Raw genomic sequence first — 15,180 nt, forward strand, 5'->3', positions numbered from 1 at the left:
GAGCTTAGCAGCGCCTAGCAAATGTCGCACAATTTTTTCCCATGGTGTCTGTGCTAAATAACATTATAGAAGACCACGAAGACATGGTTCCAATTCCTGTCTCTATCCTTATCTGCTTGCTGGTATGGGACATTGAACTGGTTTCATTCAACAGAAAATTACCTTTGACTTGAATGCAGGCAGTCAGCTCAGCTTTTTATGTAAGAGCTGCTAAAATGGGGGCATGGCCAAGGCATTACCCCCAGATGTACCTATGATGACAGCTGTAACTAGGTCAGGCTATCATCTTTGACATACATCCAGTGTTTTTTTCTAACCTTGTCTGTCTATCTACATGACTAAATGGAGACCTGTTAAAACCTTATTTACTGCATCCCCCTTCTCGCCCTCTGGTGCACCTTCAGAGTCTTTATACAGATGAAAAATAATAGTTCTTGTGAACTTCAATGGCAGCAAAGGAGGAGAAATCTTTCCAAGGCCTAGTATCACAGCTGACATCAATCATATTCTATGACACATCACTTTTCTTTTTAATGAGCATAGAATTCTGTGAGACAACCTCAAGAAAAAGAACTCAGAACTTCTGCAACCTTCTCACCTGCTGCTCATGTAGCAGGAATCTCTGAAAGTCATGGAGATGAACTGCTGAAGCGTCTGGACGGTCAGTATTTCTTAAAAAAAAGAAAGGGAAAGTGAAGATAAAGAAATAAGAGAGCAAGTGTCACCAGATATTATAGCAGAAAATGACATGGATTTGTATCTTGGATTTACAGTATAAATGTGCTGCCACCACCAAGAAACGTTTTATAACTTCAATGGAATTTAGATTAGGCTTGTAATACTGTATTATCTAATTAATGTACTTTGAGCCTTTAAATAAAGCTTACTGGATCCCTGATGTACTTTTGATAGTGATTCATTGGGAAAACTACCAAATCTGTGCTCATTGCTTTATAGCAAATAAGCAGCATTCACTTGACAGGGGTGTTGTTAAGTTTAGTTGAGGCATACAGAGACACTGTTCTTTTACATTATCATAGAGCCACACTTCCACAAATAACTCCTTCCATGTATTATTCAGACAATCTACTGTGATAGATCAAAACCTCCTGAAAAAGGAGGCGAGATGCAGCTGCACCAAGAAAAAGCAGCCCAACTGCTTTCCCCTTTGTAGGGCACAAATGCCGCATCATCTGGTACCAATAACGTATTTATAAGCTACCCACCTTTGATAAATCTGTGCCTTTAAGCAGTCTCATGAAGTTAAATTCATATGACATGATCAAGGGCTAAGGAAGTATGCAGTAGACTCAGAGCAAACTTTTTAAGTAACTTCCTTAATCTGTTAGTGTAATATTCAAAACCAAGATAAACTGGTTTAATTCACAGTCAAAATGGTAGTAATGCCTGTGACCTCCTTTTTCATGCTTTACACATCTTATTTAGATTTTCAAGTTCACCAAGCAAAAGATGCAGAAACTGTCACTATCAGCACTCTGCTCAAGACTAGGCAAAACCTGTGCACCACACCACCCTCTAGACTGAAGTTAAAATTTCTCCACCAAATCTCCTTCCATAGCTCTGTTCAGCTCTTAGGAAAATCAGAGGATAGGTGACTTTGTTGTTCAAGTCCATACCATTTTTGTAGTCAGAAAGTAAAAAACATTTATCAAATTATATTCCAGACTTATTTCCATGGTAAGTTCACCTTTCTGAATGCAAAAAGATGTATCACTTCACTTACTAAAGCATCAGAACAAAAAACCAGTGATGTAATTAAAAAACAATCCTATAGCACTACAACTATACAGAAATGTGGAAAAATAATACAAATTAAGAGTCTCACCCAAGAATGAACACAGAGGAATCCTTTTTGAATTCATCAAGAATCTTAAAAAAAAACAAACACAAAAAAGGGGAAAAAGGTGAATAATAAAAGAATATGCAATTTTCTATCTAATTCCATCCAATAATGTCCATTGGTTTGGGAAGGGGAAATATATGCCTGTCTGCTCTAGAGAAGCTGCATACAAGTTGGTAAGACACATTTTTAATTAAACACATAAGAAAAAACATACTGCCAAGGCTGGCAACACTACTTCAGGCATTTCAGTGTGAACGCACGCAATTCTCAGGCAAAAAACTTGCTATCGATAATGCACCTTATACACACAATCAGTCAAGTTTCTGGGGAGCTTTTACTGTTTGATATCCCAGAAAAACTGGAATTACGTATCATCCATCATATATATTCATGTGAATATACCACCTAAATTGCTTCCAGCTTGGCACAGCATAGTTACAGGTCACAGGAAACTTATCAACTGACACAAAGCAGTTGTTGAGCAAACTGAGGATTTTCTTTGAAATGATCCACGAGGGGCGATAACAAGAGTTTAAGGAAGTCAGCTAGCCTCCTTATTCTGTGTTTTACTCTTCAGCTTTCTGCTCAAGCTAATTAACTAGACTTTCACCACCAAAACTAAAACCCTGTCAGTAGATGGAGTTTCTTTATTACTTCACAATAATTTCAGCATCACTTTTAAACAGCACAAGAAAGCTCCATTGCCAAAAGAAACAGCACTGACTGACTATCAAAGCTTCTATTTTAGCAACTGCAAGTTGAATCAACAATAAGCATGTCATCAACAAAGACATGCAACTTATTTCAAATTATGTGTTTTCACACAGTTTTAAAGGGTTCCTAACTTTTAGAGTCACTAAATGTATGCAGTTTCCACTAGCTTCATGAATCTGTGCAATGAATACATGGAAACAGTAGTCAGGCAGCTGCCCATATAAATTAGCTAAAATGTAATTCCACTGCATTCATGCCTCCCAAGGACTGTATGACACGTCTTGTAGTGGAATCACCACTGGTAATCTCCAAGCATAAGAGACCATGAGAACAATAACTGTTATTTGATGCTCAGGATACATCCTTGTGATTTACAGAATGTTCTTAGCAATAAAAGATTAATACATGGAAAAACCTTGCTCCTATCACTAAAAAGATCGGCCAAGCCTAATGAAAAGACATTCTACAGCCTGAACAAACTCACAAGAAAAGTTCTTCCAAGGAAACCCATTATATCTGTGCACATCTCTACTACCAACACATAAGCAGCAACATTAATGACTTATTCATCTTCTTAAGCCAATTGCTGATGGTAACTGTCATCTACACATCAAATACAGTACTATACCCTTTTTCTGTTACAAGAATGGGGAAAAAAGAAAATTAGTAACAAACAGAAACAAAAAAATAATCAGCATTCACTCTTTATTCTGATCAAGCAGTTTAACAGTATGAAGACTAATTATGAAAAAGCTTACCGATTTCTGTTGTTCAAACATGATTTTCTTGTAGAACAAATGAAATTGTTCAAAACTAAGCTCTTCCTTGTGAGCGCCTATTTCCTACAATAGAAAGTAGCAATTTAGAATTCCCTGAACTGCATTTGACAGCAAACAAGTTACTCTTACTCCAACTGCCACCCTCTCAAGCATTCTGTTCTACCCCAACTTCATTTGTTTTAACCACTTGGAATTTAGAAAATTTATTTATTTAAGAATACAAACAATTAAATAGGTTCTTGGTTTGAGACATAGTGCTCCTAGTCCACATCTTTGGCCTTGCATTTTGTACACTGACTCCATTTCCACTATGTTACTGAGAGTGAAGTAGTGCATCATTTAGTCATTGTTAGCTGGAGCAACAGAAGCAAGAATGTATGCTTTAAGGGTGGAGAGTTGGAAAGCAGGAAAAGGTGGGGATATTTAAAATTCCTGTAGGAATGGAAATGACCTTCAGAAGTTATTAATGTTAGCACAAGCTGGCATGAAGAGGTTATTACTTGATCATATTGCAAAAAAAACCTTTTTCTTAATATATTATCTTAAAGATAAAACAGTTTCCTATGCACTTGCACAGTGTCAGCACTGGAGATCAAAACCCAATGTTGGCTTTGGTCAATTGTACAATGAAAGGAAGGAACATTTATGTCTATATTTTCTTATAGCCTTAGATACAGGCAAAGCCAAGCTAAGAAATTAATCAATATAATTTATTTAACTGTACATGGTAAGAAGCAAAAATATAGGCAGTATCCTGAAAAGAAATAAGAACACCTATCAGATAATACCAAACATAAGTTATTAGGCAATTACCGCAAATTTATCCTTCAAGAACTTCATGCTGCTCACTTTGAAGTTTACTTGGGGAAGGACGGTTTTCAGCTCTCTAAGACTGATACTGGGAAAAAAAGACAGAAAAAAAAAACCAAGATAGCAAAAACTCCATGGTTCTGCTATATCTTCTGCTATCTAGCTACTAATGTATTTTCTATCAACACAAAAATGTGACTACTGAAACATTTTGGGAAGGGCTCATCTCGCATAACTGTAAACTTCTATAAACCTAACACCTAGGTGTGAGCAAGCTAGACATGCTTCCTAGTTAGTGGGGAGAAATAGGCATTTCAACTAATTTGGGCATCCATATTAGGATGAAAAGAACCATGCTGCAGAGACACCCATTTCTCTCCATCAACAATTAATCAGATCTAGACAATCAGCTCAAATGTAGATGTTTATACATGGTCAGATGAACTGCAGCCTTTCTTCCATTGTTCCAGTCCCACTGAAACTAGAATATAGACACAGAAAATATTATACAAAGGATATACCAAACAGATGACCAGAAACAGAAAATAAAAAGCTCCTGTTTTCATTACCATTATAACCTTTTTCTCGAGCTGTTATTCACTTGGATGGTAAAATTGATTTGCAGCAGCAAGACTGTCCCCTTCTGCAACATCTGAACAGGACCTCATCCTCCTCTCACAACCAAGTCTTCCCAGAGAGGATTGCCTCCCAGATCCATTTACAGAGACCTGCTGACCCTTTTTACAGAATTTCAGCATATCCGGTGATATACCAGCAACAGTTCAAAAAACCAAGTTTTCCAGGTAACAGCAAGACCTTTCAAGTAAGACATACTTATTTCAGATTTTAAGCAACACAGTGCTTACATACACCAACTATTTAAGCAATACTTATATACACAACTAAATTTATTAATCACTGCAATGCTTTCTGGCCACAAATACTTTGTGGCCATACATCAAGTCATGTATGATGTATACATCAAAATTCTTTTGTTGAAGGAAGATCTTGTATTAGAAAAACCTCTGAATAGCTTATTTTGAAAACCTCCATTTCCTTCACATCTTCCAGTTTTCTCATCAACCTCAGATTTTATTCCAGAGTCCTAGGTGCCGCTGTCATAGCATCCTTCACTGCAAGCTCAGAGCAGCTCACAATACTTACTATACTTATCATCAAAACAGAAATAGGAGGTAAGGGAATGTTACTATAACTCCTGTATGAACAGATGGACGGGCAATTTCTAAAAGAGCTGGATGTCCAATTGCTTAAATGTACCATAGGTATGGGTGAGCCAATGTAAAGCTCACTACTGTTACAAGAAGCAACCCCAACTCCTCTCCTTGTGCCCCACTCTGTTCTCCTGTTGCTATGGTCCCACTGCTTCCATAGGCCAGCTGTGACGATCAAACCTTCTGCCAACCTGATTCAACTTGCTAGGCAAGCAGAAAACTATGTGGCTGAGAAAAAGCGAGAACACATTTTCCACTGGCTTGATGAAGTCATCCAGCTAACCTCATGCCCAGGTCAGTGTCACAGACAGAGTAAGGAAAAGGGGCTGGAGTGCCCGATTACCAGCATGTAGAGATGGTAGAGGAAAAGAAAAGAGTGAGACTTCATCCATTCAGCAGCACCAAGCCAGTACACCAACTCAGCTGTCTCCTGTAGCCCCATTTCAGTCATCTGCTCTTCAACTTGTCTTTGGATAGCAAAGAATGGAAATTAGGTCACATGTTCTAGGACAGAGTCTCAAACTCTGGGTATTCCGGGTAGGCACTGACATGAGGTCTCAACGAGAAAGACACAGCATTACAGTGGGACATGTGAAGGGAACAGGGACAAGTCCTAGAGTGGAAGATGAGGGGGATCTATGGCAGCAAAACAAGCAGGGAAGAGTCAAGAGAACGCAGGCACAAGATCCGTGGTTCCTACTGCCAATGCCCACAAAACATTAATGCAACACCAACAGTACCCAAGAAAACAAGGCTAAGGTACTCTGTCTTGACCTACAGTGCAATTCATAAACCATTAACTCTGTGCAAAGACAGGGTCAGAACAGAGTCACTTGAAAGCAACAAAAACAATTAGCACCTAGAAGAAAGCAACACTTCTATTCTACAGTGCCCATACAAGTAGCTACCCTGTCAGATATTCTCATCTCCATTGTGTAGAGAGGGAAAGAGGCAAAGCAAGAAGGAACTTAGCCAAAGTCCATGCCAAAGCCAGATTAGAACTCAGGAAATTCCTGGCTTTCCGCCTTGTCGCCAGACCTCTGGAAAAAACCACTACTTTTAGGAGCAAGAACGAGCACTCCATTTGTACCCTAAACACCAAGCACAAGCAGTTTCCTCTGGCCAGACAAGTGCAAGCCAAAACAAAGAGCTGGAACTTCATTACCACTGGAAAAAACTCAGCCTGTGAAACAGGACTTGCCTGGAAGCCTAACCTTTACAATTAACCTCCCTAGAAACTGCAACACTAAACACAACGAAACTCAGTCCAAACTCCTTTCCTGAATTTTTCTAAAAGCATCAATCATCTATCAAGAGAATGAAAAACTGCCCTCTCCACAGTGCAAGTCCCCTTGATCTTAACCAGGCTGCCTCATAGTGAAAGAACCCTAAAGCAACAAATGAAATCCCTTCAGCAGATACATACCGTCAGCCACAGGTTCTCCATCCTAGCATTTGCTTTTGCTTCATGATACCTGCCAACATATCCCCATTGCAGGGCTAGTTTTTCAAAATACATCACGAGGTATAAGCCAATATCCAGTAAAGGATGGTACTTTCCCCTTCACTACTCCAGCCAGCTGCACAATGCCACAGGCTGTTGGCAGAATGGCGTTATTTCCTGCAATAACACAGTCCCATTCACACAATGAAACACCACACTTTATTTTTCTTTTAGGAAAAGGCCTAAATGAGAGGAAACGCATGTACTTTTCCACACTGAATTACACCTAGAATAAAATGCATGTTCTAAACAAAGAGCAAAACCATAGTAAAGTAAAAGACATGGGGGAGGAAGGGTTAACATTCTTCTCAGTGTCACATGATTTCTGGCAACTCTAAGGAGAGGTATGCAGCTGAATTTAAAAGAAAAAAAAGTCCTCTTTGCTGTGCAAAAGCTACAAACCCACATCACACATGGACCTGAAATGAACTACTGAAACTCAAACATACGAAGCCACACAGCACACTGAGAGCTACAACCCATGGGACTTCTTTCACCTGAGACGCACCAGCTCAGAGGTGATTATTTGGCTTTGGCCTATTCGAGTATGTGGCAAAGAGACAAGCCCATGTAGTCAGGTGAATTGCTAAAAAAAAAAAAGACATGATTTTGCCCTTACTCCAAACCATTAACTTGGCTTCCTTCTATATCTATCCTCAAGAGTATCTTCTGTTTCCCACTGTTAAAGCAACTGTTTCACATGGTACTACCCTATCATACCAGTAGTCGTCCTCCTCCTCTCCCCTAATATCCTCTGTTATCTCCTCTTCCTCTTAATATTCTGTTCTGTTCTCCTCATAGCTCTGACTCCTGCAGGAAAGAATTCATGTTATTGCTGGGACAACCCTATCTCTGGATATGTCTGACACTGCTGCTGTGACTAGTTTCAAACTAGATACCACACATAGTAGCCATGTTCAGGCCCCATCAGGACTGAAACAAGGGAAGGCTAATCACTTAAACATCTGCCCTGGATCTTTAGCAGCCCATGTTGAACTCTGCTTATGAGCTTCACTGTTACAAATGCCCTAACAAGTTTTTAAAAGCTGCTTCTGGTCTGTCTACTTTAGAGTGTAGTCACGCCAATGCAAACATGCTTCAGCAATGAAGGAAGAACTGGTGGCATAACTGCACAGGAAAGCTCACGGTGGGCTATACAGTCCAAGCTGCTGGGCTCCAACTTGGCTATGAAAGGGTAAAGACCTTTATAAAGCAAGCAACCTAACATACCTGCACAGCTGAGCTGAATTTTTACAGTAAGGCTGGAAGAAGACAACTCCCTTTTCTCATTCTGGCAGGGTAATTCCAGGCTAAAAGCAAAACTATTTATTGTTCATCATTTGCTTCCTCATTATACCACAAACACAAACATGCGTGAGTGCTATGAACACGTTGTGTTTAGCAAAAGGCAAAACTGAAGTTGTTAAAGCAAGAGCAAATGCCATTTCCAGGGGTCTCGTATTTCACATCTTGGACCAAGATTTATATATTTCCATTCCATGTTAGAATCTCCAACAAAAGTTCACTAAAAACAAACTGAACAAAGAGAGAGCTTCTTACCTATTTCTTCTAGTTTGATCAACAGAATAGATCTGCTTTCTCAGCCAGCTTGTGGAAAAGTAGGAAAAAGAAAAAAAAAAAAGGTTTAATCTAAGAATTATAAAGAAAACACGGCCAATGAAATATCAAAATCTACACATGAAATTCAATAAAAATACTTAAAAGTCATAAGATACATCTCTTTTAATAAAGCAAAAACATTTCCAGTGCAGCATCTAAGGATTCAGCCAATTTAATAACTGTATTTGTAAATATTTACTTTTCTGCTGCTTAATACTGCATTTTAAAGCCACATAAACAACAAAGGAAGGGGAAGGGTGGGCAGGACAGAAAAGAATGAGCAACCAGAAGCTGTAAAAATATAAGTCAATAAAGCGAGCCAAAACTTCAGCTAATCTAAACGAGAGTAACTCCATCAAGTCAATGATTTACACCAGCTGAGGCTGCTGGCTCAAAGATCTGTTAGATGCATAACAATGAAAAATTAGGGGGGAGGGAGAGGAGTTTAGAGAATTTTAAAGAAAATCCTCGTTAGAGTGCATGTCAGGTTTAGGTGCACAGCAAAATACTATTAGCAGCATTAATAGTAAATACACACACATGCAATTTTATACATCTAAAGGATGAACACAGCATGTCATTATAAAGCTTATCCTCAGTCTCTGTGGGAATCACTCTGCTGCACAAACATAGCCTGGAACCCAGTAGCACTTTGTATAGCAGCTCACTGCAATACCACAGAATAGATAAGAATATATAAGAATACTTTGTCCCCAACTGGAGCGGCAAGTAGGTAAAGACAACATCAATGTCAAAACCACAATTTGGTCAGGTAGCAAGTGAGGACAGGGTATATCCTCACAACAGGTAAGAGCACTGACCGCAAACAAAACTGTCAGCAGTGATGAAAAGCAATCAGGTATGGAGACAGCGTTAAAAGCTTGTCAACAAAACTGCCATTCTGAGCATGAATAGTTTCGCGTGCAACATCCTCAGAAGCATTAAGGGCGCAGTTTCACCATCATATGGCTGGCTGCTAAAAAGTAAACCTTAAAAATGTTCATTTTCAGCCTGGCTCTTCGAGGCAGCTGATCACATGGCCATATAATGCAATCCAATACAAAGGAGAAACCACAAAAGCACACCTCAGAATTATTGGGACACAGGGCACATGGACATCTACTAGAGCAAGCCTACTGTGATTGCGTAAGACATTTGACTTTTTCAAGAAGTCAATGCACACTTACACCAAATGTTCTTGTAATCTCATTAAGATTAACAATTTTGGTTTGGTTTTATTTTGGTATACAGAACAAGGTAAACTGCAAGTCCACGTTAGTGGATGCAGCAGAGTGCGATTCCAGAACACATATACAGAAAAACAGACATGGAGAATTTCCACATGAGCGTTCTGTATCATACACTAACTTGAGAGTAGTTGTTCTCAAGGTAACTGGCAGGCACCACTTGTTGCACCTTAAAAATTTCTTTCAGATTTTCCACTTTCAATTCCAAACAAACATCAAGTCTCACAAAGTTAAAGTATGTCCACATACCTCTCTGTGATTGCAGGTGTGGGAGCACTCATGACCTCTTGATACAAGATATTCAAGCCACACAACCATTTATCAGCATCATCTTTAGAGTCAGCTGAAAAAAATAATATGCTATGAGAAACATGAGAAAAAAAGCAACACAAAACTAAGACATAACTTGTGATGTTTAGATAAACCCTACTATACAAAGCTGCTGATTAACCTTTCTCTTTGCATTGCTTCATGTTGCTAGTAGTGAAACTAATAAAAAACAGCATAAATTTGGGGGTGGAGGGTTAACTCTGGAAGCTCTGTCAAAAAATAGCTCCTTTTAGAAGTCTGCTTATCAGGGTAGGCAAGTTTCAGTATCTCAGCAGAAAGACTATGATACTACTGCTGAGTCCTTGTAGTAACACAACTAAAATTCTTTTTCTTATCTTCTGTCTCCAAAGTAGCAAAACTCCAGGGTCCTACATCTAGAGCAACTTGAAGCACACAGACAAAAGAACTCAGTGTGTTACAGCATAAAGCTAGTTCCTTATATTCCAACCAACCTACAAGAAAAGTGTGAAGTTCTGGCTTTTGATGGACATAACCACCTCCTGTCTGTCCTAACCATGCCTCTGAACACAGACTGTTCCAGACTAGACTTAGACAAGAGGAACAGGAAGGAAGCAATGTACAAAACTGATGTAGCTTATACAGAACACATTTTAATGCAAGTTAAAACAAGGTCTAAAATTCCTTATGTGGCTTAACACTAAAAGCCAGGTATACCTTCCTCCCAACCTTACAAATTGGTTTATCACTGTCCTGTTTTGTTTTAAATGTAGTTTGCCTTTCCATTTCCCAAACCAGAAGAGTCCTCCACATCATTTAACATGATCGCATTTGGTAATGCTTCAACCCAACAGAAGCAAGATGATGAACTGCGTGCTGGGTGTAGCCTTCCCTAGGGAATACTGGTTAAGCTAAAACCAATTTTTTGGGCCTTAGATGAGATGCTACTATTACAGCCTTCAGTTGGGCAAAGTCCATTTGCTTTAGCATGCTGGTTCTGAAATTTCATGAAGGCATTCTTCAATTAAACCAGTTCTGAAAAATTATTTTCACACAGGAGCTGTAATCTGTGCAAATTCTTTTAACTGCCTTCAAAGAAAAACAGTTTCTCAAAAGATGAAGATTACATTTTATTTAAACATACTTTCAAACAATGCTTTATATCCCCAAGGATGCAGCTAGAGCCCAGCCTCAGCTCCCCACGGAAATGTTTTTCAATTAGTTACAATTTCGGAAAGAACACCCACTACCACTGCCAAACCAATTCTTCTCCCAAGACAATTCTGCCCTTCATAAGAGCTACCATTCCCTTTAAGTAACAATTATTTTATATTGTTTTAAGAAACCACAACAAAGCATTTTAACAAGGAAAAGGATTTTCCCTTTAATTTAAAGTTGTATCATGTTGTTCTGCAGTTCAGCATTATGGAAACGTATCTCATGGTACCAAGTGTTTTCAAAGTATTGGCAGAGGCCTGGTTTTGAGAACTGCCATGGAGGAGGGATGGGGGGTTTGTCAGAGGAAATCAATCAGAAGTACTTGGCACAGCTGCACTTAAGCACAGCCACTTACTCAAAATTTTCACAGACTTCAGCCAACAATGGTAAAACTTTTTTAAAGTCAAAAGCCTACAAACAATGGATTAGTCACAAGCAGTCTTTAATTTACAGTGCATCAGACTGCAAAAAAACTGGTTTTTAGTACTGCAATCTATAAGCAATTAATTCCATTTTTTAAAAAAAAGCTACTGTTAGCATTAAAACGCTTACAAAGCCTTCCCCTTTTCTCCCATTAAGATTTTACAATGAATTTAATGATTTAAATGGACAAGTGTGTTCCTGCACAGGAGAGAGAGAACTACCACTCCAAATAAATCATCTGTATGATTCTAAACCAAGCATCCATCACAAACTTCTTAGAACTGAAATTTCTTTGTAAATTTGACTAGTTAGAAACTGTATTCAGCCTGCACTGTAAGAATTTATATCCCTTTTCATTTCACAATCTTTAGTTTTGCAACCCTGGATAATCTCACCTGAAATAAGACGTGCCCCAACCCTTTCCACAGATACAGCATACAACGTCCCTCTGTTTCACATGGATCTCTTAATTTTCAATTTATCACCTTCAAATTTTATTTACGGTCCCCTAGTACTTCTTTAGAAGAATTTTAGTATTATCAGATGACATGCACACATATAACTCAAACTAGAACTTCATTTTTCCAAATTAGTCTGCAATCGCTCATAGGTGATAGGAAAGTTTCTGTGATACAGCTGTAGTCTAACACTTCATGGCTATTGTTTCCAGAATCATTTTGCCCAGACTAAAAATGCCAGGGCAATATTCTGGCCACACTGAAGACAACAGCAAATCCTTTGCTGACTTTAAAGAAGACAATGTCACCTCTGCTATTCCGTGTTGAAAACCTTACTAGAGATATTTAACCAGCAAAAGTCTACCTTGCTAGAAAAGATTGAGCAAATCAGAAACTACATTCACACAATATACTATTTGAAAGCAAAACATTACAAATGCAGCAGTTCACAGACACAAATGCCCAAGTAAAAGGCCTATCTCCAGATTTTAAACATCTGGTGCACTCCTGAACTGCAGAAGGCAAAACCACAGTATTTTTTGCTTTACTGTTCCATCAATGTATTTGATTTGTTCAATCGGTAAGTTTAAAGAAGAAACAAAGAAGAAAAAAGTACCTGCTAAGCTTAAGGTGTTGAGGACAAACTGGGTACCATAAAAAATAGTAAAGCAGTGTTCTTCTCTTTGTTTTGCTTTGCAACGCTCAAAGTCCTTTGAATTCTTTCCTGGGCGAATTTCTTTTATTTCCATCAGATCCACTGAAAGGAAACAACATTCAGTCAGTACAACTGCACTTATGTTCCAGCAGAGCCTGAAACAATCATATGAACAACTCAAAGCATGCATATGTATATAAAAAATATATATATATATAAACTTAGAGATCTTTATTGGGCAAGACATGCAAATTTCACCAGCTTGCAATCCACGAATCCACAACTAAATATATTACTAACTAACAGACAACAGTAAAGAAGGAGAAAGAAGAAGAAGAAAAATAACTTGCCATATTTTTATCATTTCACTATCACTGATTATCCATGGACAAAGTGTACACACATAACCCCTTCAGGTTACAGAAGACATGATTTCACAAATGGCATTTACTCTAAGCAAGAAATTTCCAATTGCCATGACAACGTTCAGAGACAAAAAAGATACAACTTCTAACTTACCCACCTAAAAATTATGCATCAGATCTTAGATAGTCAGCTAACCTTGTCAGCTAGTATAGTCACTGACACTTGTAAGAAAAATATTTAAAGAATATAAAGAGAAAATCCAGCCTAATAATTAAAATGTTTGTGATTTTTTTCCTGGTCAACTCCAAAGAGATCTCCGTCATTTAACGTAAACTGTTTTATCACTTTCAACTTGCTGCTTTCTACAGAACACAGGTACACATTAGAGAATAGTAGAATAGGAACATGCATAAGCACACATTTTTCTCAAGTCGGCTCCCTTTTTATCAAACCCTTGCTACATGGCCTGCATAACTGTAGTGAGACAGCACCGAAATAGAAATATGTGCACTCTCAAGATAAGATACTTATTAGAAAACTGAGGAAGTGGTTTTGTTCTGCCTGTGGACCAGACAAATAAACAGCTCTTCCCACTTCTGGACAGTCTTGACTTCCGAGCTACAGGATGAAGAGTGAAGAAAAACATTTCATGCATGCTCTTGAAATGTGTTTATCAGACCTAGCAAGATCCAAGGAAAATAGCTAAGGGTTTCTGTCCATGCATTTAAGAACGCCACAACATAAAAAAAACCTGGTTGAAATAAGCACCTCATCAGTAACAGAAGACAGTTAATAACATAATGAAAAAGCAACTCTGCTGCCAATGAAGGGGAGCTGAACACTGGTTAAAGCTTCTGCCTCTGTAACGCTGGGTTTCTATAATGCCAATATGGAGAGGGAGGAGAGACAAGCAAGGAAGTTCATCAATAAAATCCTGATGATGAAACATTAATTCACCTTGGAATTTCTTATTCTCTGAAAAGTATCCCAGGCCAAACTTTCCACCTGACACTCCTTTCTCCCAGTCATTAAACAACTTACCTTGGAAAACGGGACCTCAAAGGTTAACCTGAACTAATCGTAGGACACAAGCATCTTTCTTAAACTAATTTGTCCAAGTGTAATTATCTTCAAGATAGAGCTTTTAATGTCTCAACCTCCGTGTCTCAGCCACCCTCTCAAACCATAAAAACATCTCACAAGATCTGCACACCTGATTGGCCAAGGCCCCTAAATTTAGATGCAAACTTCCAAAATAAATTCATGACATGACCATAAATGACCAGCAACCAAAAGTTCCTACTGATGACTCTGACCCCTTAGCACCCAGAGTCTCACTTAGATCCCTAGCAGTGTATCCGAATATACATCTCAAAATGCTACCATCTGAAAAAGATGATCTAAGCCCACCAATTCATGTTAATATCAACAGAGAAGAATCAGGATGCAAATGGAGAGGGAAGGAGGTTGCATGGCTGCAATAAACAGCACAGGACTGCGCACCATGCTGGCTCACTCTAATCATGGGCAAGAGCAACCCCAGTCACCTCTTCTGCCTTCCCTACACCCAAAAAATTCCTGCTGAAAAACAGTTTTAACTTCAAAGTGAAGCACACCTTTCACTTCAGACTCCTATAAATCCACGCATATGAACACCACACCACAAAGACCCCCTCAAAGTATAAATTATAAGCAGCGATAAAACAGATTTCACAACCTGCATTGCTGTTGTCATTTTAAGTGGCTCTTACCTCATACTGACCTCTGAAACACACACACAAACTTACTCAATGTCTCCCCTCAGTTACATATACTCACTACAGTTCTTTTCCTTGCATTACAACCTTTCAGTCTACCATCCCATTCTCCTGTGTTAACTAATATATGTGTATATACATATAGCCACAAAGAATTTTGTATGCACAAGTAACCATATTATTGTTTCTCTGACTGGTCTTTGAAAAAGAGACTACTATACCCTAATTGCTGAACATTCAGTAAA

At 38.6% G+C, this 15,180-nt stretch overlaps 1 protein-coding gene across 3 annotated transcripts in view; it reads right to left on the minus strand.

The window, feature by feature from the left end:
- The window catches only part of PLCG2 (phospholipase C gamma 2), a 69,889-nt gene that overhangs the window by 35,440 nt on the left and 19,269 nt on the right, over positions 1-15,180 (minus strand). Inside the window, exons 3-9 of one of the 3 annotated variants that reach the window (XM_075039945.1) lie at positions 12,774-12,914; positions 10,020-10,113; positions 8,464-8,511; positions 4,171-4,255; positions 3,337-3,420; positions 1,847-1,890; positions 599-671 (exon numbers count right to left, since the gene is read on the minus strand). In XM_075039945.1, coding sequence (XP_074896046.1) covers positions 599-671; positions 1,847-1,890; positions 3,337-3,420; positions 4,171-4,255; positions 8,464-8,511; positions 10,020-10,113; positions 12,774-12,914 — 569 coding nt within the window. Of the gene's footprint in view, positions 1-598; positions 672-1,846; positions 1,891-3,336; positions 3,421-4,170; positions 4,256-8,463; positions 8,512-10,019; positions 10,114-10,200; positions 10,249-12,773; positions 12,915-15,180 lie in introns of those variants that run through there. The other 2 variants (XM_075039946.1, XM_075039947.1) reach the window with 2 other exon arrangements.

The sequence above is a fragment of the Buteo buteo genome, chromosome 11, assembly GCF_964188355.1.
Source record: "Buteo buteo chromosome 11, bButBut1.hap1.1, whole genome shotgun sequence".
Classification (NCBI taxonomy): Eukaryota; Metazoa; Chordata; class Aves; order Accipitriformes; family Accipitridae; genus Buteo; species Buteo buteo.